The sequence below is a fragment of the Vipera ursinii genome, assembly GCF_947247035.1.
Source record: "Vipera ursinii genome assembly, chromosome: 1".
Classification (NCBI taxonomy): Eukaryota; Metazoa; Chordata; class Lepidosauria; order Squamata; family Viperidae; genus Vipera; species Vipera ursinii.
In genome coordinates this window covers 89,251,090-89,274,083 of record NC_139512.1, presented here as the reverse complement: position 1 = coordinate 89,274,083, position 22,994 = coordinate 89,251,090, and the positions used below count along the sequence as shown (strand labels likewise).

Sequence of the window (22,994 nt, the reverse complement as noted above, 5' to 3'; positions counted from 1 at the left end):
AACATGTAGTAAAACATGAGAGAGAGTCATACATGTATGGGTGCTGAAAGAATGCAGATGGAATGAAAAAGTGAGCAACTACAGTAGTAAGACTTTTGAAGAAGAAAAGGCAGTGGAAGGAGCCTTGTATGAACCTGGTGCAATTAAGATTAGTTGACATGACCCAGCATCTTTAATGTAAATATGTTAGTTATTGATATAAAGCCAGTTTCATTTGTACTTTAGAAATATGAAATGATTGGACAAATAAAAAAAAATCCACTGTCTGTGAAAACTCTGTTTTGCTTTGAAAAGACAATTAAACAATCAGATGGATTAAAGTCCTACTGATAATGTTTCTCTGCTCACATAGGGACTAATGAATTCATATATGGTGAACTGATTTTGATTCTAAGTTTCATTTCACTTTGCTAAGACTGAATTGAGAATTGATGCTATTGCAAAACACTAAGGATGACTGAAACAATCTGCTCACAGCTTTTGAAGTTTTTGAAGCACAAGCCCATATTATCACCTGTCAGGACTCACCCCAAACCACGTCTTAGGAAGACCAAAACTCTTGGAGTCAGTTCTAGTTCAAAAGGAATCTTTACTAGGACATGCTTGGTTGTGGGAATACAAGACAGGACTTAGTATTGTTTTATAAATTGAAATTTTATAAAGGGTACCTGGTTCAACCCCCCTTCCCTCAACCCCATTTGGTCAGCCCCCATCCTTCTACTTCGTGTCATCCCTTTCGTGGGAAAAAAGGAACTTTGAATCTTTATGGTTATTGCCTTCTTCCTCTCCAGAATTAAAAGAAAACACAAGCCAGATGCCTTCTTCTCTAACCCTCCCTTTTGTTTCCCCCAGTTCAAAAGGTTCCCTTGGTCTTTGAAATAACCTAAGGCAGGCTGAATCCACATGTGCTCCTCCTTCCTCCGGAGATGGAAGAATCCATATTGGGGGGGGGGGGAATGATGTTTTAAACATACATTTATGAATGTGATATAAATGGATTCTGACATCACCTTTCAGTACATTGTTATGCTGATTGGGAAACATGAAGCAAAATACCAGAATGAATATTTTGTACACTTTTATACACAAGTATATAGTGTGAAATAATTTGCATATGTATTTAACACCCATTTTTGTACATTTTTAAAATATAGCAATAACATATTTCCAGATTGCATTTAAATTTTATGAGAGAGAGAGAAAGAGAGAGAGAGAGAGAGAGAGAGAGAGAGAGAGAGAGAGAGAGCATTCCTCAGAAAAAATGAAGGTGAAGGATGATGGCTTAATAGATCTTGTGTTTATTTGGGCATGTGAATTAGATTGGCTTGAATTAAAAAAAATTACTAAAACAAGAAACAGTCTTATTTATTTTACTGATCTGATATGTCTTCAATTAGGATACTTTGGGAAGAAAGAAAGGCCATTCATATAACAAAAGAGAGCTGCCCTCAAATGAAATGTAGTACTTTAGGCAGAGATATAAGTTAAAACGTCTACATATTTGCTAGGCCTGATATCACTATAAAGTGCAAATACTACATAAACGAATAATTGCTGAGTTCTGCAAACCAATGTAATAGCTTGGTAATCCTCAAATAATAGTTGAGAAAGTCAGAGAAGTTGCAAATATCACAACTACCACTGGATGGCAGGCATGCTCTGTACATAATGCGTGCTAATCCGGGACGTCACACATTAACCTGTGTAGAATAAAGATTTCATTGAAAGTGAATCAACAAGATATATATTTTATTAATTATTACCGGGGGGAAAATCTTTGAACCTGGTTTGGAAATCCCAGAAGTCTTGAGTGTCCATTGTATAACTTCAAAACGTCGGTTCCTATGGTGTATCTATTGATCCTAAACCAAAGCTAGAAGGGCGGGGGAGGGAGAGGATTTTTTTTTAAAAAAAATTGGCAGCTGCCAGTCAGCACAGTGAGATAAGTAGGATGGAAAGCAAGTTGCTTGGAGATTATTTTTTTCCCAAGATAGGCACGGCCACATTCCTATGGTCTGATCCAGCAGGGGATTGGACTAGAAGACCTCCAAGGTCCCTTCCAGTATTGCTTTTATTGGGATATTACGCTCTTCTATTATTCTTTCGCCTTATGCTGTAGTCATTTGCAGTTTGCGATTATTTTATTCCATATCAATGACACTAATTTCATGAGTGAATTTCGGGACAGTCTCCTTTAGAATCATTTCTTTAATAGCGTTTTTAAATCACCCCAGAGAAGTCATTTAGTTAGGTGTAGAAATGGGATAGACGGATGGATGGATGGGTGGATGGATATAATAAAATCCCAGGCACTCTACTAGGCACTTGCGCCGGTGGGCCATAAGCTCCGCCCCTTTTGTGCGACCGGCGAGCGTCGCCCGCCTGAAGGAAAGGCTGGAGCTCGCACCGTTGTAATGCGACGCCCTCAAAGCTCACGGATGCCTTTTGAAAGATATTTCTAAAATCAAGGTGGGGCAGGTCATTACAAGACATTTCTCCAGAGATAAAGCATTTCATAATGCAAGGGCCACTAACAAGAAGCCTTTTCTCCTTTTTTTTAAACAAACAAACAAACTAAGCAATGATCCTCCCCACCCCATAGCTAGATATCCCTACCTTAAAAATCAAACCATTGTTCATAAGCAGGCTGGATCTGCAGACTATAATTTAAGAACAAAAACCTAGCTTTTGCTGAGGTTGGTTCATACCAACCTCAGCAAAAGCTAGGTTTTTGTTCTTAAATTATAGTCTGCAGATCCAGCCTGCTTATGAACAATGGTTTGATTTTTAAGGTAGGGATATAATACAGAGATGGGGGAGAGGAAGAAGGGGGATGGAGAGAGAAGCTTAAAACATCTTTTTTTCCCCCATCCTCATTTCCCCAAATCATGGTCGATGCTCCAAACTTAGTGATTGGTGTTGTGACTCAGGGCCAGCCTGTGGGTCCGACAGCCGGGTCCGATGTATCGGAGGACTCAGATGTGGGGGAGGAGGGAAACGAACCGGCTGATGATGATTTGGAGACTTTGCAGAGTCCTCAGCCGGGAACCTCTTCTCAGCTGTGTGAGCCCGAGAGTGCGGAGGATGATGACCCACAGCTGGCCCTGTTCAAGGACGCCCGACGCAGGAGGCAGACGAGCAGGGACAAACAAAGGAAGGCTATGGGACTCCTCGGGAGGAGGCACAGGGAGACCACGCCCTGAGCTCTCTATAAAAGAAGTGTTTGGGGAGGGGCTAGTTGCTGAAAGCAACTTTTTCGTTTGAGAAGTCAAGCTCTTGTATTTTTGTAACAGTGTAATTAAAACTTGGCAGAAGCCTTTTGATCTTGGACGCTTTCCAGACTCTTCCTTTGATTAGGGGTGCGAGAAGAGGGCTGGTTCAGAACAATTGGGAGCCCACTGTACACTTCTAAAAGCCATTTCCCAAAACACATTTGCAAGAAGAACAAGGCAGGGAGTAATTGTGTTGAACTAGTTGCTTCCAATTAGAATGGGTCCAAACACTGTACAGACATATTTGGCTGTCACTCAGGATTATACATGTGAAGGCGGCTTTGAAGAAGATGTAAATCAAAATTGCAAATGTGCACTGGAACCAATCTGGGCTGCAGGAACCACAGCTTTCAAACCAGGAATGACAGATTGAACTAGCTAGAAATTTTAATTAAACCTCGTAAGGGAGAACTCTCCAGTTAGCTGAGCCTCAGCTGTGTGGCTGCCCTGGCTTGGATGAAGAGCCCTGCCAGAAAACCAGAATGATTTGAGAAAGTCATCACATCCTTAGACTCCATTAATTGTGCTCCCAAATCATTACAATGCTTTTGAAGAAAAGGGGGGCAAGCTGCTTTAAAAATGACAGAACATATAGCACAGGATACAAAGCAGTGTGACCTTGGTTGCTTAGCAATGTGAGAATAAAGCAAAAACAAAAAACAAAAAAAAAACCCAACCCAGAAACCATGGGGCCTTTGTGCTACACTCTTGTGAAGGGTTATGTTATGTACTTCTCTTCAATATTTGTGGTAAATTGCCAAAGCTCCCTGCATAAATTTCCCTGCAAACATAAAAACACTAATGAGAAGAATGCAGGATCACTTTTTCCTTTCTTCTCTAGAAGATAAAGAGGATGATTTGTTTGTTAGAACACCTTGTAGCTTTTCAGAAGGTCTGGTTCTGAAATCTTTTTAAATTGTAAACAAAAGAGAGAAGACTGGGGGAGAAGACTGACCTTGGTGGAGCAGTGGGCTAATGCCTCCCTAAGTAACACCAGCTGCCTGCAATTAGTGCAGGTTCGAGTCCCACCAGGCTCAAGGTTGACTCAGCCTTCCATCCTTCCGAGGTAGGTAAAATGAGGACCCAGATTGTTGGGGGCAATAAGCTCACTTTGTAATAATGCCGCTGGGGGGGAGGGCGAAAGCCCTAATAAGCAGGCATATACATAGAATGAAGGCTACTGCTAAGCACATTGATTTGTGCTTCTTAGATTGTAAGCCGCCCTGAGTCTTCGGAGAAGGGCGGGATATAAATGGGATTAAATAAAATAAAATAAATAAATAAAATATCCATATATTTTTCTTAAGATAATCTAACTGCACTGTATCACAGTTTCAAAGGGATACAAGATCAGGGTTACATATTGCAACTTTCTGAAAAACTAATTACCCAGTTAATCTAAGCAAAACTAGCTTGGGTGCACAAGAGTCAGTGAAAAGCCAGTATGTTTGTACTATCTGTAGTCTGTTCTCTCATGTTCTTAGGTGTGTTTATGTACTGGTGGACAGTTGATTTGGCTGGGGATACTTTTCCTGGACATCCTTCTGAGTTGGAGTCATCAGTCAGTGGTTTCATTGACTTTGAAAGCTTCTTGCTAGCACTGGCGGTTAGGACGCTAAGCTTGTCGATCAGATGGTCGGCAGTTTGGCGGGTCGAATCCCGAGTGCCGCATAGCAGAGTGAGTGCCTGTTACTCATCCCAGCTTCTGCCAACCTAGCAGTTTGAAAGCACGTAAAAATGCAAGTAGAAAAATAGGGACCACTATGGTGGGAAGGTAACAGCGATCCGTGCGCCTTTGGCATCTAGTCATGCCGGCCACATGACTACGGAGATGTCCTCGGACAAGCGCTGGCTCTTCGGCTTTGAAACGGAGATGAGCACCGGCCCCTAGAGTCGGAAATGACTAGCACACATGTGCAGGGGAACCTTTACCTAATGCCTCTGTAGGAAGAGACTGCCTTTGAGGAGGCAAATGCTAGGATTAAATGAAGCTCTCTTTGAAAACAGGTGAGGAACTATTGTTGTACACCCCCCCAAAAAAAAATGCTTGGTAGGTACAAAGAGTTGCAATACATGCATTTATATTATAATGGTTACAGAGGTTACATCTTGATCCTAGCTTTAAAAAAAGACCTGCAGTGTCATAATCTGAAGTACTGCTTTCATTTGTGTAGATACGGTATGTGATACATGGTCAGTTCTGATGATGTATTAACAAGAAACATTAGATTTGCTAAGTGCTGGCATCAAGATTCTTTTAGTAGTGGTGCTATGTGATTTGATTCATTTAGTCTACATTTTGCTTCCACATCAAAATTTGTATCTAAGCTGGTTCAAAGTAAGATAAAAATAAAATGAGGAGTGCCTGTAAAAGCAAATCAGGTAACACATCACATTAGTAAACTTCACAAAGGTGATCATCAAGTTCTACTCCCCTCAGTTCAAGAACCCAAATTAAAGCATCTTTGACAAGCATGCAGCAAATATACATTTTTATCACTTCCTTCTGGCATGGGCTCCATGGTTCAGTGGCTCTTATCCTTAGCAACTTTTTCCTACCATTCAATAGATATCTGCCTTCCTGTAATTTAAGTTCTGCCTTTTGCCCTCTATGATAGCTTAGTAGGAAACAGGACAGCCACTGTTGTTCAATGAGGGGGACACTTTACAGTGTATATATTTGGTAAAATTTGGTGTTGTTGCTTTTGAATAATAGCCTTATTTGCTTGAAACTTTAAAAAAAATTCTACTTCTATTATATCACCCTTACAGGATTCAGACATTTGCCTCAGGAGACTAAGAGATACGAGGAAGAACTTTATTTTATTCTATCCTTGTATCATTTAATGAATAAATTGCAAAGTGATTCTATTCTGAAATCCACCTAGCTAATGAGAATGCTGTAGCTGTAACTTTTCATGGAAGAATTTTTATATACGATATCAAACAAAACATTTCCAAAGAAAATTGGAAATGTATATATATATGTACATATATATATGTTGGAGATATGAAGATAAATGATCTTGGCTGCAATGTGCATGGAGGCACTTAAAACCTTGCTGAAATTCTTAATGTAAGAAATCTGAGTATATTGGATGCCTTTATGTTCATCAGTTTTATATCTTTCTCTTTAAACTAGATGACCAGAAGAAAAATGGGGGAAAATAGAAGAAGAAGAAGAAGAAGAAGAAAGGAGACTGGCAAAGTGTTTGGACCATAAATATTCTCTAAATGCCAGAAAAATACTGATTGTTGTAACAGAATATCTGGGAGCTTTCATGCTTCTATTTCTTTTCAGTGTGAACAACTGGATTCTGGTGTAGAATTTGGCTTTTTGACAGGGAGAAATATCTAGTGAGTAGCTTTCCAAAGAGAGAGCTTAATAGTCTCCATCCCAGTTCTAATAGGATACAAAAGAACAGAAGATCCTAGTACACAGCTCCTGTGTGACTTAATTAATATGTTCATATATTAATGGGACAGCCAAATCTTTTACCTTTCATTTTCCCCAACACGTGCTCCATCCCTAGCCATCCTGAGACTATTCATTCTCTACTTATTTATTAATTCCTATTAATTCAATTTCTATAGCTGTCCATTTCAACTTAATATGTGCATTTTAACTTACCTATCTACCTATCTCTATCTGCCATCTCTCTCTCTCTCTCTCTCTCTCTCTCTCTTATTTTTATTTTTATACATAACTCAAGGTGGCTAGCATATCTAAACCTCCTCCTATTGTCTTCACAACAGGCCTGTGAGATGGATTGGACTGAGAAAGTGTGACTGGCCCAAGATCACCCAGCTGGCATTCATGGCTAAGGTGGGACTTGAATTTGTGGGACTCCTAGTTTCTAGCCTAGTACCTTAACCGCTAGATCACACAGGTTCTCTATGCATGCCCATAAAGGATTGAAAGACTATGCAGGTACAAGAAACCTGCAAAAGCAAGTATACCTCTGTGCAAAAATAACAGGTCTTCAAAAGCAAAGCTTCCTTTTGTTCACCTCTAATTTATAAAATGTTAAAAAATAGCAGAATCTTGGATGTTTCTTAAAAATAAATCCCTACTAACTGTACTGATTTATTTATCAAATGTATATACCATTTCCCAGCCAAAGGATTGAATCCAAGGAGGTTTTCATCACCAGTTTTAGCTAGGGCAACTCAAGTCAACTGCCCAAACAAAGAAGTGTAGAAACATCACAAGTGGGTCCTTCTCTAAATGCATAAATCCAGTCCAACTTGGAAGAGAATTTGGAAATTTCTAGTTTATATCTCCTTTGAGATGAATACTTCTGAATGCATAAAGATTATTTTGGAAGGCGAAACAGCTCACCAACATTTCTAAGAAAAAAAAGATTTTTATTTCTAGGAGCTCTGATTGCAGAGAAAGATTTATGTGTTATTATGAGTAACACAAAACTTGGGGGGAGGAGAGAAATGAAACCCATAGTGACTGCTCAGATTTCAGGATTTATATTTATTTATTAAACCTTTAGAACTAAACCTCATAGGCAGGGTGCTTCTTCCATTACTGAATACAAAATGAAAATGTCACAATGTACTTTCCATTTGAATATTTTTGAGTCCTATTCTTTTCTGTGCAAATCTCTTTAACCTTTGGCTTTCTACTAAACCCCTTTCTTTTTTTTAGACCTAGTTATTTTTATCTTCTTCCTAAACAGGCCTGTTTTATTTAGGTGATAAGAGATAAACTATATATAATAAACTATGAGATATTAATAAATATCTCAGAAAAAATGGACTTTGATAACCTTGTAAGGGGGGAAAATACTAATTACTAACAATAGAAATTCTCCAGAATTTTATCTCAATCATTTTAAAAATAGAATTTCCTTGAACCATGACTATCCATACTAAAGTTCGTTCTAAAGAGTTTGGAATTAGCATCTCATTGTTGTAATGCATTTTAATTTTAGCTTCAATAGGTGCCTTTGTTGATCTTTGCTTTCATCTCACATATCTTTTTATTAGTTTTATTCATTTATAACATAAAATGTGAAAATACAAAAGCAAATAGTTCATCCCATATGTCTTGAAGGTAGCTGAATAGCTTCAACTAAAGAGTCACATGATATATGGTTTGAATGAAGGACAGGCAAGTTTATTTTATATAAAACTAATGTCTATCTAGGAGTAGTTATAGTTAAAAATATTCCTTGAGAATCTAACTCTTAGACATCAATTAAGAAAGGCTTCAGCTTTGGAAGATTTCTTATTTTGATCACGATTATTCATCTGTTAATGGGTATGTTTCATTCAGTCTAAAATTATTAAAACCAGCAACATCAAATAAATAAAATGAATAAATAACAGGTATCACGTATGCTCCAGAGAGAATTGGGGACTAATGTACACTTTCTGCATGAACAAGGCATGATATCACTTTTTGGCTTGCTATAATCATATACCCTGGAGAAAGAGGAGGAGGGGAAGGAAACTGAGAAACAGGCTTTTTTTTAATACATGTCTCAAAATGTTATATGAGTCTTTTCCTCTCCTCTTAGTAAATCATGGCAAGTGACATGACATAACAAGTAACTGCCTTCACAAAACAAGAAATTAGTCTGAACAATTGCAGTGTTGTTTCTGAAAAACAACTTAAAAAAATCAGTCAAGAAAAAAAATAAAGTCAACTGGATGAAATCCAAGTCATACAAAAACAATAAACTGCAAGCCTCGTGCATTTTTGCTTTCAGATCTAAACTTACAAGTATAGTGCTGCTCATTCACATTATGGATACATAAATCAGGAATCTTTTTCTAACCATAAAATGCAAAGCTAGCTAGTGAATCAAAGACAACAGATACAATTTTCTGTGTATAATACCAACCAAAAGTCATAACAAAATATAAAAAGTAAAATTGTTTACCTCTGACAAAAATGTTGTGTTTATTGCTAGAGACAACTAGCAAATGCGCACTTATTTATATGAACTACATTTGGTAATTAGATTTAGAAAGGGGGCCATCAGTTTTAAGTGAGTGTTTAATATTGTTAGGTTGGCAAATTAATAAGAAGTCCATCAACATTGACAAGATCACCATCAGTCAATGTAGCAGCTTTTATTTGGAACAACTTACCTCAGGATGATACCTCAAACATGATTCAACATCAAACACCTGCCTTTCCCAGGTCCTACATGTGTCCATGTAGTTTCTTTGTTTATTATAGGCTATCTATTTTACTTTGCTAATAGACTCTGGGTGTTACAAGAAGCTGAACTTAACTTTTTTAAAAAACAATCCTAGTGTTTATCATTACACACAGACTGTTGCATATTAATTCATAATGCCAATACCATATTACTGTTAGTAATGAGCCAAATGGAAAAGAAACCTTTCTTTCTATATTTATTTTAATGAGTCACTTTCTCATTCCAACTTCAATTATTTATTGATTGATGCAGGGAATTTGGTCACATTTATATGAGATTTCAGGCAATGCTATGGGTGGAATAAACAACAGAGAAGAAAATAATAAAATGTCCAAAAGCTCAAGCCAAGTCACGTGAGAGAACAGGGATAATGCATAAAATATGGATCATTTTATCTATGTTTCTTAATTTTTTAAATTAAGGGCCTGTTGCCAACACTTGTGCCAAGGGAACAAAAATTTGAATGGGAAAGCAATAAAGTCCATCTTTCTTTCCCTAGTGTTTCAGTGATGATATAGAACATAGATCAAATTACCACTTGGTCTATCATAAATTCTTGCTCATAACAAAAATGATTGGAGAGGATGCACATATATGAGACTTCTTTTTCAGTATGAGATATCATTAACAAAACACAAGAGGGAACACCCCCCAAAAGTTGTTTTTTTTTAAAAAAAATATCCCTTCACCTTTTTCTTTATTCCTGGGAATTGTTTGCACATGCCCATTCATTTTTCTTGCTAACATTTTTAAAAACAGGCTCGTTGTTTTCATATTCCCAGGGCTGAGAGAGAGTGACTGATTTTCTGTCTAAGGCAGGACTAGAACTTAAGTGCATCTTGAAGTCTTAAACCACTGTACCAAACTGTCTCTATGGTTTGTTGTTGTTGTTTTTCTAGATTGCCTTTCCTTCAGAACAGACATTCTAGGATTTAGGAGTATTTACACCATAACAAGTAAATTCTCATAATAGAAACCACATCTCTGCAGTATGTCTATGGAGATTCTCAGTCATCCAGGTCATGGCTGACCCAAAGGTGCTTTTTTCAAGGAGGCAACTGGACTTTCTTGTTTTCCTTTGAAGACGTTTCATTTCTCATCCAAGAAGCTTCTTCAGCTCTGACTAGATGATGGGCAATGGGTATAAATCCTTCCATTCCCCACCAGCCAGCCAGAGTTGAAGAAGCTTCTTGGATGAGAAGCGAAACATCTTCAAAGAAAAATAAGAAAGTCCAGTTGCCTCATGAAAAAAGCACCTTTAGGACATCTTTGCAGTAACTATCTGTAAAATACTATGTTTACTTAGTCATAGTGTAAAAATAACAACTATCGTATTATAAATTAATGTGAAACCTTTAACCTTACCCATCTTAAAAAAAATACTGGGAGAAAAGGAATGGGGTAGAATGAAAATCTCATTTTTACACAGAAAAATGTAATGCAAAAATATAATTTTCTAAAAATTCTGAGAGAGAATACAAAGGCTACTTTGAAGTATTTTTAAAGAAACTGATATTTTAGTATACATCATGGTAGAAATTGAAGTATATTTATGATATCATAGTTTTGTTTATCTTAAAAAGTAATACACATGATATAATGTGAACATTCACATTCACATTTTTTGTTGCTAAACTATTATCCTGTATTTTTGTTTTTGTGGTTAGACTCAATTATTCCCAGCAGAGAGTTCATTTTCCAAACTTGGTTTCCCTTGAAAACATAACGTAAAACAATATATTAAATACTAATGTCCAGATTTTGAAATATTCCAAAAAGGAACCTTATGCAATAACCTTCCTGATCACCAGCTTTTTTGAAATGGTTCATCATTTGGAAATGCAATTCAGCCTGGAAATTGATCCCTGGAATCATTTTTAAATTTTGTTTTATATTTTCTAAGTAAAATAACTGGTTTCATAAATTTCCCTGAAAAACACTGTAAGACCTTCGCTGTTGTACTTACTTTCAAATGTTTAATATTTTACACTGATTGTAAAATGGTATTATTTAATCAAACATACTGCTATACTATCCTGATAGGTGGTATTAGCTGGAAAAAAATAATGAGGAGAATACATTAAAGATCTATTGGAAATGCTTTTGCCTTCTAAGATTTAATTAACTTTTTTCTCCCTTTCTATATATTGTTACAGATCAGTTCCTGTCAGCTATATAACAACTTTTCCAATATTTGAAGATGGAAATGAGACCATCTCTTCACCTTTTTATTTATATGCTAATTGTAATGCAACTCTCTCAATCTTTTTTCCATAAAACCTGATCACCATATCCATTGCTCCCCTGGAGACATTTATATCTTCTGTATCCAAAACTAATCATCGTGATTCAGTTCAAGTTTGATCCAACCCAAGGACCCAGTTTTAGCTGGTTTCCTTGGCTAAAACTCTCTCACTGAGCATCTCTACTAGAAGATAAAGATTAATGCAATGTTCCCTATCACTGGGAATATGGCAGCATACTACCAACTCTCCTTGAAACGCTTTGCAAAGATTGCATGTAATTTTGAGATGCCCTATCTTTAGAAGTATTTTCAGAGGGTGGTCCTGTAATTGAGTCCTTTCAGAATAAATGTCTGCAACATCTTGTTCTCTAAATGGTCAAAGATTTCTGCTAATGGCAATCCTATAAATCAAGGAGCCATTAAAACAATGCACTTTAAAAAGGAGAAATTCCCTTAACTTCATGAACGCTCTGTTTACACTTTCTGATGCACACATGTGTTAAAAAAACAAAAAGATAAACAAACATAGCTACAGTACTTTCTCCCTATAACATTATGCTCTAATTTTCCGCTAAGCTTTTTAGAATAATATTGAAAAAGAAATGTTCACTATAATGATAGTGTCATTTGCAGGGAGCACATGTAAATATACACAAGACGTAGTGGTTTGGATGATGGTACTCAAATTATCTGGAGGGACAGGGGCGCAGACCTAATATTGATCTCTTTATAAAACCAGAAGGCAGTTTCCAAATAATAAAGTGTACAATCTTATTGTTTAATCATATTAATTTTTATTGTTTAATTAATCAAGTGAGCAATAAAAGGGAAAAAAATATCCAGTGGTTATTCAACTGGACAGAAAGAGAAAACAGTGGGCCAATTTTACTATTTCTTCTGAAATATTCCTGCTTATTAATGTATAAAGAGGAGAGTTTCATGATAGATCATAGATCACTAATACCTCACCAGCCAGTTTCCAGAGGAAAACGGCAGCTAATTATGGGATTCTTAACAAGAAATACCTCATCTGAACAAGAAAAGGCAACAGAATAACTTGGATGAGTTTACTGTCTTAATTGTTGAAGAGATTCTTAGAATCTCCTTTTGCTTTGTAAATTTAAAACACATTGTTGGCTGGGGAGCATGTAGTAAAGTAAATAGACTGATCAAGATTAAGTATGTGTTGGGGGGGAAGTTGATATCAAATTGGTTGATGTTGAAGGAAATACTAAGAGGTTATGATGTATGTAATACCGTCCAACCAACAAAATGAGACATGAAATATCATCTTTCTTTCCTGTCTATACCAGAATTTCATTGCTTTTATATAAAAAAATAGTCTATAACATGTGGTTTTCATAAACATTCCTTTTGATTTACGGGACAATGTACTGCTTTTATCCAAACATGAATTACACAGAGATCTTTTATTTTGAGTTTAAAATCTCTGAAATTGTAAAAATATATTGCTATATATCAAGGTAAAATATGAAATTATACAGTTTAAAAACATCCTAGGAATGCAAGTTTCATTATCTTTACCTTTGATAAAAAAAATGTATCCAATTCCCCAAATGTCATCTGAGTGAAAACAAGTTTAATTGTTAAAAATTAAAATGTGTGGAAAAATAAAATTAACTAAAGTGTCCATTTGTGTAAAAGGTTTTGAATGTTTAATTCTCGAATTTTCAACTTATGTTCCTATGTATTCATATACTGTTCAATTCCTTGAGTTTTCTTCTGCCATGCTGGCAAACAGCTGTTTACCATCTAGGATGAAAATACATGAGTGAGAATTTTATTTACTTCATTTTTTTTATACAAACCTGCTAAAATTCGCAGCTTTTTCCAAAAATTGGATGAAAATTTCAGATATTTTAATAAATGTTGGAAAAATTGAATTAAACTATAGAAACACCACGATGGTTGAATTTTGTTTTAAATTTCAAAGGTTGTAAATTTAAAACCATAATATATATATTTCTATATTTGAAAAACCTTCACACTTAACTATTACTATTGCTAATTTCAATGTAAGTAGTTTCTCCTCTTAATCCTTGCCCCCTACATCTTTTACTTTAATCCTAATTAAATAGGAATTAATCTAATTATTAAAGCACATAGAACATAATCTAATAATTTATGGAACGTATTAATACAAAAAGTTATAATATGGGCTTGAAGATGTTTTAAGTGTTAGTCCATAGTTGTGCTTATATATAATAGAGGGATATGATTATGTCTCCATTCACAAGAAATATATTTCCAGTGTTTGTGCCCAGACATGGCATTGCCCAGGTTGTATCCTTCTAAAAATCTGCTAGTTAAAAATACAAATCATGTGTCTGGTATACAAAAAATTACACGTTTGGTGCTATAATTTATAAAAAGTTACATCAAGGATATTCATTTTCAAGCATTTTCAGTAGCAAAGTGGAATAAATAAATTAAATGAATGAAGCTTGTTTCCATCTCTTTATTTTCAGGAAGGCACACTATTTAATTCTGAGAGGCCAGATTACTTTCAAAGAATCAAAAGCAGAACTCATAAAGCTGATGACAAATACATAGGCAACTCCCATATATGAAATCCATCTACTGTACCTAGTTTCTGTATTATAGGGATTAGCGTGGCTACATAAAGAATTCAGAGCATTATACACCTTCAACACAGATTTACATTATCCCTTTCCAGTAATGCAGACCTGTCAATTTGCACCAGATCCGGCTTTCAGAATGCCAAAAGCAACAAGTCCTGTCACCTCAGTCATTGTTAAGTTTATTAGAAGCTTAACCTAGTTCTCATTTGCTAAGAAAAGCAAAGCACAGCCTGATGGGAAGGTACTTTGGATCCGCAGAAATTGAAAGGTTTGCTGAACCTGGGAGAATCTCCATTTGAAGACAATGGAACCTTTTTGCAGGCATGCCCAGGAAATAACCTTTCCTGGTGATCATGATGGATATTGAGCTTAATGAACTAGATGATGAATGCTCAGTCTAATAAAACACACAGAGTCTATCTGAATACACAGGTGCAGAAAGAGACAATAGCATGCAAGAGCACGCTGCCAAAGCCCTGTAGAAGATAAAAGTAAAACTGATGGATAAAAGCACCAAGTAAGGACATGAACTTCCCCAGTCAACAATTGCCCTAAAACAGCTACACTGCACTCCAAACTGCCTCCTAAATTTGTAACACTTTTCTTAGCAAGATTGATGAAAAGTAGCTGGTCAGAATCCAACATGTTTTGGTTATAACACAGGAGAGAAAGAGGAATTCCACACACAATTTGTGTGTATGTTTGAACACACATAAGATGTGTATGTGTGTGAGTGTGTGTGTGTGTGTATAAAAAGCATGAAGAAATTCTCTAGTTTATTTGTTGTTTTGTCTGCTCACTATTATTTTATGCTGGGAAATCTCTCTGGGATCAAAGATCTAAAAACCAACTTTGGGTAGCTGTCTGACTGCTTATATATATATACAGTATCATTCTTGGTGGTTGGGCCTCGTCTGTCAATCAAGGCGGGTTTCCAAATGGCTGGTAGACGAGAGGTATCATCTCGTGTATTCATGCTGTGGGGGCGTTTTTCTATCTCAATGGCTTCTCTGATTATTCTGTTGTTAAAATGTTCAATTTTGGCGATAGTTTTGGTTTTTTTAAAATCAATTTCATGTCCCGTGGCTTCAAAGTGTTGGACCAGGGATGAAGTTTGTTCTCCCTTTCTGATTGAGTTTTTGTGCTCTTCAATGCGTGCACTTATTCTTCTGTTGGTCTGTCCGATGTATGTGGTGGGGCAGGTGGTGCATGGGATTTCGTATACTCCTTGGTTTTCTAACCCAATTATGTCCTTGGGTTTTCTTAGGATGGTGGATATTTTTCTGTCTGTGTAGAATGCTGTTTTGATGTTGTGTTTTTGGAGGACCTTGCTGATTCTGTCTGTGGTCCCTTTTAAGTATGGGAGGAGGGCTTTGCCATTTTCTTGTTCTCTGTCTTGGGTTTTTGTGGGTGTCTCTCTTCGGATTAATTTGGTAATCGTGTTTCTTTGGAATCCATTGGCTGTTAGTACATTAGTGAGAGTGTGTAGTTCGGTTTTTAGGTGTTGTTCGTCAGCTAGGTGTTTTGTTCTGGAGATGAGTGTCTTGGCTACGGAGTTGATCTGTGCTGGGTGGTGGTGTGAGAGTGCGTTCAGATAGCAGTTTGTGTGTGTTTTTTTATGGTAGATAGTGTGTCCTAGGGAGCCATTGGATTTCTTGTAGACTAAGACATCAAGGAAGGGAAGTTGATTGTTAGCTTCTGTTTCCATGGTGAATTGTATTTTGGGGTGTAGGCTATTGAGGTGTATGAGGAAGTCATCCAGTTTTTCTTTGCCGTGTGGCCAGATTACGAAGGTGTCATCTACGTATCTGAGCCAGAGTTTGGGTTTGTGGTTGGATTTTTCTAGAGCGAGGGTTTCAAAGTGTTCCATGTAGAGGTTTGCGATGACAGGTGAGAGGGGTGATCCCATGGGTGCTCCTTCCATTTGTTTGTATCTTTGTCCATTGTAGATGAAGTATGTGTTAGATAGGCAGTGGTTGGTCAGATCTAGGATGTGTTTTGGGGGGTTGTATTTATTTTGGATAGCTGTCAAGGCTTCTTTGATTGGCACTTGGGTGAAGAGGGATATAACATCGAAGCTCACAAGTAGGTCACAGGGCTGTAAGTTTAGTTTACTTATGATCTCTATGAATTGGAATGAGTTTTGTACGTGCGAGGTGATGGAATTTGCATAAGGCTGTAGTTGTTTGGCAAGAAATTTGGCTAGATTTTGTAGAGGTGAGCCTATGGAGCTGACTATGGGTCTGAGTGGGGTTCCTTCTTTGTGTATCTTGGGCAGACCATAGAGCTTAGGACATCTGGATGATTTTTCTCTGGGAATGATTGTTTTCTGGATCTCTTCACTGATGGGGGTGGCTTTTATTTTTGATTTTGTGGTTTTTTCCAGGTAGGTGGTGGGATCTGTCTTGAGGAGTTTGTATGTGGAGTCTCGGAGTAGGTTGGATAATTTGGTATGGTAGTCAGATGAGTTCATTACCACCGTGGCGTTGCCTTTGTCTGCTGGCAGAATGATTATGCTGGTGTCATTTTTTAGGTTAAGTAGTGCTGTCTGTTCCTCTTTGGGTAAGTTGCTTTTGGGTGGTTTGCTGGTGCAGAGGATGTTGGTAACTTCGAGTCTGATTTTGTTGGCATCATCAGGGTTAATTTTGGTCAGGCTGGATTCGACTCCGCATATAATGGTTTCCGTGGGAATGTGTTTGGGAGCGACTGCAAAATTAAATCCTTTAGACAGGACGTTGGTTTCGGCTTTGGTGAGAATCCTATCTGAGATGTTGTGCACAGTTTGTTTCATGTGTTGCTGTGGGAGAGGAGGGGTTTGTTTCTGGCGTTCCTTTAGTCTTCGGAGTTTATTGGTGTGTGTGTCTGTTTTGTAGGGAAGCAACTGTGACAGCTTTTCATTCAGAGTTGCTTGTAGTCCAGAGTAAATAACATAGTAAAATCCAATTGGCATTGAAAATGAAAGTAGGGTTATTGTTAGGGTTAGATCCAGTGGTGGGATTCAAATATGTGAACAACCAGTTCTCTGTGGGGATGCCGCTTCTGGAAGTCCTTTCTGGGCCCGGGCAACAAAAAATTAGCTACCCGTTCTGCCAAAATGGTGCAAACTGGCTGAATCCCACCTCTGGTTAGATCTGCTTGAGGTCATGGCAGAAATCTTATGATATGGATCGATTCTTAGTGATTATCTGAAGAAATTGCCAGTGATAACTTTTATTTTGGACTTGTTTGTGGTCCACAGTAAATTACATGGGAAAATCCCATTGCCAATGGAAATGAAACTAGGGTTAGGGTAAAGGTTAGAGTAAGGGTTATGTTTATTTGAAGTCATGGTTGAAATCTAATGAGAGGGATAGTTTCTTAGCGCTTTTCTAAGGAAAGGGTCAATGAAAGCTTTTTGTTCGGGTTGTTTGTGGTCCAGAGTAAATTACATGGGAAAATCCCATTGGCATTGAAAATGAAACTAGGGTTAGTTTTAGAGTTAGGTCTGCTGGAAGTCATGGCTGAAATCTAATGCTAGGGATAGATTCCTAGCAGTTTTCTAAGGAAAGCATCAGTGACAAATTTTCATTCAGAGTTGCTTGTGGTTCACAGTAAAATGCATGGGAAAATTCAATTACCATTGAAAATGAAGTAAGTTTAGAATTAAGGATTACATAGATTACATAGATCTTAACATTCCAACATCATGAGAAAGGCAGGGCTAGATGAATCAAAAGTTGGAATTAAGATTGCCGGAAGAAACATCAACAACCTAAGATATGCAGATGATACCACTCTAATGGCAGAAAGTGAAGAAGAACTAAAGAGCCTCTTGTTGCGGGTGAAGAAGGAGAGTGCAAAACTTGGGTTGAAACTAAACATTAAGAAAACCAAGATCATGGCATCTGGCCCTCTCAATTCCTGGCAAATAGATGGGGAAGAAATGGAGGTAGTGACAGATTTTATTTTCCTGGGCTCCAAGATCACTGCAGATGGGGACTGTAGCCAAGAAATTAAAAGACGCTTGCTCCTTGGGAGGAAAGCCATGGCAAATCTACACAGCACACTAAAAAGCAGAGACATCACCCTGTCAACAAAAGTGCGTATAGTCAAGGCTATGGTCTTCCCAGTTGCAATGTATGGCAGTGAAAGCTGGACCATAAGAAAGGCTGAGCGCCAAAGAATTGAAGCCTTTGAACTATGGTGCTGGAGAAGACTCCTGCAAGTTCCTTGGACTGCAAGGCGATCAAACCGGTCAGTCCTAGAGGAGATCAACCCTGACTGCTCTTTAGAAGGCCAGATCCTGAAGCTAAAACTCAAATACTTTGGCCACCTAATGAGAAGGAAGGACTCACTGGAGAAGAGCCTAATGCTGAGAAAGATTGAGGGCAATAGAAGAAGGGGACGACAGAGAATGAGGTGGCTGAATGGAGTCACTGAAGCAGTAGGCGTGAGCTTAGATGGACTCCAGAAGATGGTAGAGGACAGGAAGGCCTGGAGGAACATTGTCCATAGGGTCGCGATGGGTCAGACACGACTTCGCAACTTACAACAACAACAAAACATTCCAATAGCCTGTTTTCACTTTCAAGAAGCATTAAGCAGCTGGTACACTCATTTGCAACTTAGACCTCCATGAACTTTTAGAAACAGAATGACTATCTGCAGTTGAGAAGTAGTTTCCACCAGGTGATCCTTTTACATGAACTGAAATCTTGGATTACCAAGGTCCAAGTCATGTAGAAGCTTTTATATGTGCATCAAAACTCCTTCTTAATAGAGACATTCATGTGGTTGTGTAGACTACCTCCTCATAAATCTCACCAGCAGGATTTTTAGCAAATGGGGACAGGATCCTTATTCTTTTTCAGATATGAAGATGAAAGGACTATGGAAAATAAATCTTTGGATTTCTTCTACTGTCCTACCTAAAATGAAACTTTTGCCTCTATAATATTTGTTCTGTGAATGAGCTATGACCTCTTCCTAATCTCAAAATGTATCTCTTAATAACTTAATGGTTTATTATTGCTATTATTAGTAAGATTCATTGTCTCCATTTGTAATGTGTTGTTAGTACCTGTACTTTAGTTTGATCTTTGGTCTTTTTTATATCACTTTGTTTTGCTCCAAATTGTTCTGAAGATCATGTAGTCTTCAGAAGACTACAACAAATCCATACAAATTGAAATCAAAGAAAATGTTACCATCTGAGCCTGGGATTTGCTAGAGTAGATGAATTACATTCCTTACAATGTTTATTACCAAAACAAGCCTGAGGCATGTTTAAACATAAAATCACGAAACTCCAGAAATACTACACAAGTATGAAACTTGAAAAGTAATTCATTATTTTTTCCTTTGACTGTCAGGCAGACAAGATACATAGCCCTGTGTCATGTATATCCCTAAAATGTATTCATACACACAGATAAAAACACAAATAAACAAGGGAAATGGAATCTGCAATCATGAGTCCTTAAAAAACTACTGAAGTTATCATCATATAGACATAGACAGCATATCAAAAATACTTTGAAACTGGAGCCTAAAAATATGGTTTTGCCTTTATTCATTTTATTTTCATTATTTACAGTATATTCTCTGTTTTCCTTTACCATAGTTCCAATCTCTGCATTATTTGATTTCTCACATTTGACCTATCCCTATCTTGTTATAGGATGCTACTTCCAGTAATTAACAAATTAAATAAATTTAATTTGCTTATTTATTTAATTAATGTAATAATTATATTAAAAATCAATAAATCTTCGATAGATTTTCCAAGAGGAAAGAATAGTATTTTTTATTTTCCATCAGGTGAAAAATGGAAGATACTCATCATAGTAGGAAGAAGCTGACCAACTTGTCCACATTCAGAAGCAGGGTAAATAACATTTAGAACAGAGGTCTCCAACCTTTCTCAGTTGACAGACTGGAGGGAAAGGGAGGGGAAGCATTTTACACTCGTGTACATGCACACAAACAGGCCCACGAGCACCCGCAGTGCAAACGGGGCGGTGCGAGCACCCGTGTGACACTCACTACCACCGCCCCATTTTTCCTGCACGGGTGCTAGCACTGCCCCGGTTTTGCCACGTGGCACTCCATTTTCACTGTGTGATGCCCCGTTTGCATAGCAGCGGTACTAGTGCAAGAGAGTATGAGTGCTCATACACATGTGCGCACGTTGGCCAACCTTTCCCGCAGCCCAGTGGCTAGCAGGCAATGGTCTGGTAGTGGGCTGCGACCCACAGGTGGTAAACCCCTGGTTTAGAAGACTACAAGTCTGTAGGGTACACTGAAAACTCAAAAAGGCAGGAAGGGAAGGAAAAGAATGTAATGTCAAACCACTTTTGAGCTAGTGCCAAGAAAACCATAAGGTTTTATTCATGTGGTCATCAGGTGTTGGCTCAAATTCATCTTTATCTTTATGCACAAGCATAGTGAGATCAAGAAGTGAATATCTTGCAACAATGGATTAGAGATGAATGGATGAATAAGTAAAAGAAGAGTTCCCCTGAACTGAGCTCAGTGCTTGGTGATTTCACATATGTGTCTATGTCACTTTCTTGTCAACAACACATAAGCAGTTTGCTTATGGGATTTTTGATGAGAAAACAATGTTCTAAAAGCAAATATGGCTAGAAGTGTGCAGATCTTGATAATCACAATTGAGAATATAATATTGAGAATATAATCTGAACTAGAGCATTATTTCAGACTGTTTTTCATATGAATAATACAGATTGGTCCTGAAGGTCCCCCCAAGACTGATTAAAGGATGCAGAGAGAAGGAAGGAATGAGGAAAAAGGGAGAAAGAGGAATTCAGTGAACTGTATGGAGAGAACAAATCTTGAAATAGTAGCGAATATCTGCAGCTCAAATATAAGATGAGGGGAAAAGTTCAATCTCCAAGCTTGTAGTTTGGTTTTGTTACCAAGCTAGGTAACATCTTCAGGAGAGTTTAGGGGATGTCAGTGTCAGTGTTCTTCTGTTTATAAGGGCTTCAGGTGTGGATGTGTCAAGTGAGGGACTTGTGATGGGTATGACAACAAATTTTGGCTGAGGGGATTCAAGTGTTCAATAAGTAAGACTTCTGAGATGACATCCTGCTCGCAGTCCCTTCAACACTGACAGAGCACATGAATGTAGACTTGTTTTATATGCTCCTGCGTATCTTTTTATAATAGCACAGGTCACAAAACATTTCTCTCACTCATTTGCTTACTTACCATATTTCACTTCACAAAAAAATACTAGTTTTTTCTTACCCTGATGAAAAGGATCTTCTCTCCAACTCTGTACCTTCCCTGTGAAAGGCGCTCCACACAAAATTTACTAGGGCATTTACAAGGCGGATCTTCAGAAATATGTTTGACCTAAAAAAAAGTTACAATTTTAATGTATATTCTGCATTATTCTTCCATTATCTCAGATTATATCCAGTCTCTGTCAGAGATGGAACTAATTTCCAGACTTTGCTGAATTGTAGATCCTCTGAATTTATAGTCTTCACATTCCTACATTTCCCAACACAGGACTTTCAATAGGTGTACCCACTAAGTTACAAGATCTCTTCTTTGGATACAAATAGTTAATATACCATTACTCTGCTTTGTTCCTATTACAAGGCGAGTTAAGAATTAAGTCTCTCTCTCCTCCCTCCCTCTCTCTCTCTCTCTTTCTCTCTCTCTCTCTCTCTCTCTCTCTCTCTCTCTCTCTCTCTCTCTCTCTCGTTTTAGTCTGATGCATCCATTGGCCTTCTGGAAAGAGCTAAGAGGGCTATCAAACAGGAAGTGAATTAGAATTGTCTCATCTCGTACCCTATAATCTTATTACATTATTTCCCCTTACTTTCTTAACATCTTGATTTCTTCCATAATTTTCATCTAGAACAAGAGGCCAAGTGGCATTCAAAAATGAGAAATACTTAACTTGTTACATCCTTTCAATAGCTTCCCTTCAGATTTCTCAAACCCTGAACTTTAACTACCCTAATTTTGTTGCTAATAATACATGAAAAATTATTTACATCTCTGCCTTTCAGTCCAAAAAATGATGTGTCGTTACATTCTGTATTATTAATGTTTATAATAAACAGTATTCTTGAGATCTGGTCATTTGTTCAGGAATGTGGATTTTTAAAAAAAACACATGCAATTAGTTATTTTAATTCAAGTTTTTCCAGTAGAAGGTGTTCATAGAAGTTGATTAAATATTGCCTCTGGAATTATTTCAAAATGTCCTAAATCACATTTGCTACATGGAGACAAAGATCTTCCTGCTCATTATTTTGAGAAAGTCCTAAAAGTCCTGGGGTTCTGTTCTGTGGATGTCTCTGGTTTTATATGCTTAGTTTAAATGGTTAAAACTGAATTACCACTAATTGAAATTCAAAAGGTAACCTGTTCAGCCTCAAGGGTTGGGGAATACTTATGTACACATGGGAAGCATGCATGTGCACAATGGCAACTTTATACACACTGAGACGCATACACAGGTATGTATTCATAATTAATTCAATACTCTCCTGAACATTGTGTGTTTTGAACCTCAGATGATCCAACTGGCTAGCAGACATCAGGCTGCTGGGCTTTCTGCCATTAATTTCAGGAAGAAATCATTCAACTAATGATTTCATTCAAATGTTTCTTTTGTAATCCTGTTGATCATCTCATGATGGGAAGCATAGCAAAGTCTTTTAAA

At 37.3% G+C, this 22,994-nt stretch overlaps 1 protein-coding gene across 1 annotated transcript in view; it reads right to left on the bottom strand.

Annotated features, from left to right (window-relative positions):
• GAS2 (growth arrest specific 2) overlaps positions 1-22,994 on the bottom strand; it is a gene marked incomplete at both ends in the record, with an annotated part of 107,328 nt that overhangs the window by 6,909 nt on the left and 77,425 nt on the right. The window contains one exon of the mRNA XM_083348591.1: positions 21,560-21,667. Within this exon, the coding sequence (XP_083204717.1) occupies positions 21,560-21,667 (108 nt within the window). The remainder of the gene's footprint in view (positions 1-21,559; positions 21,668-22,994) is intronic.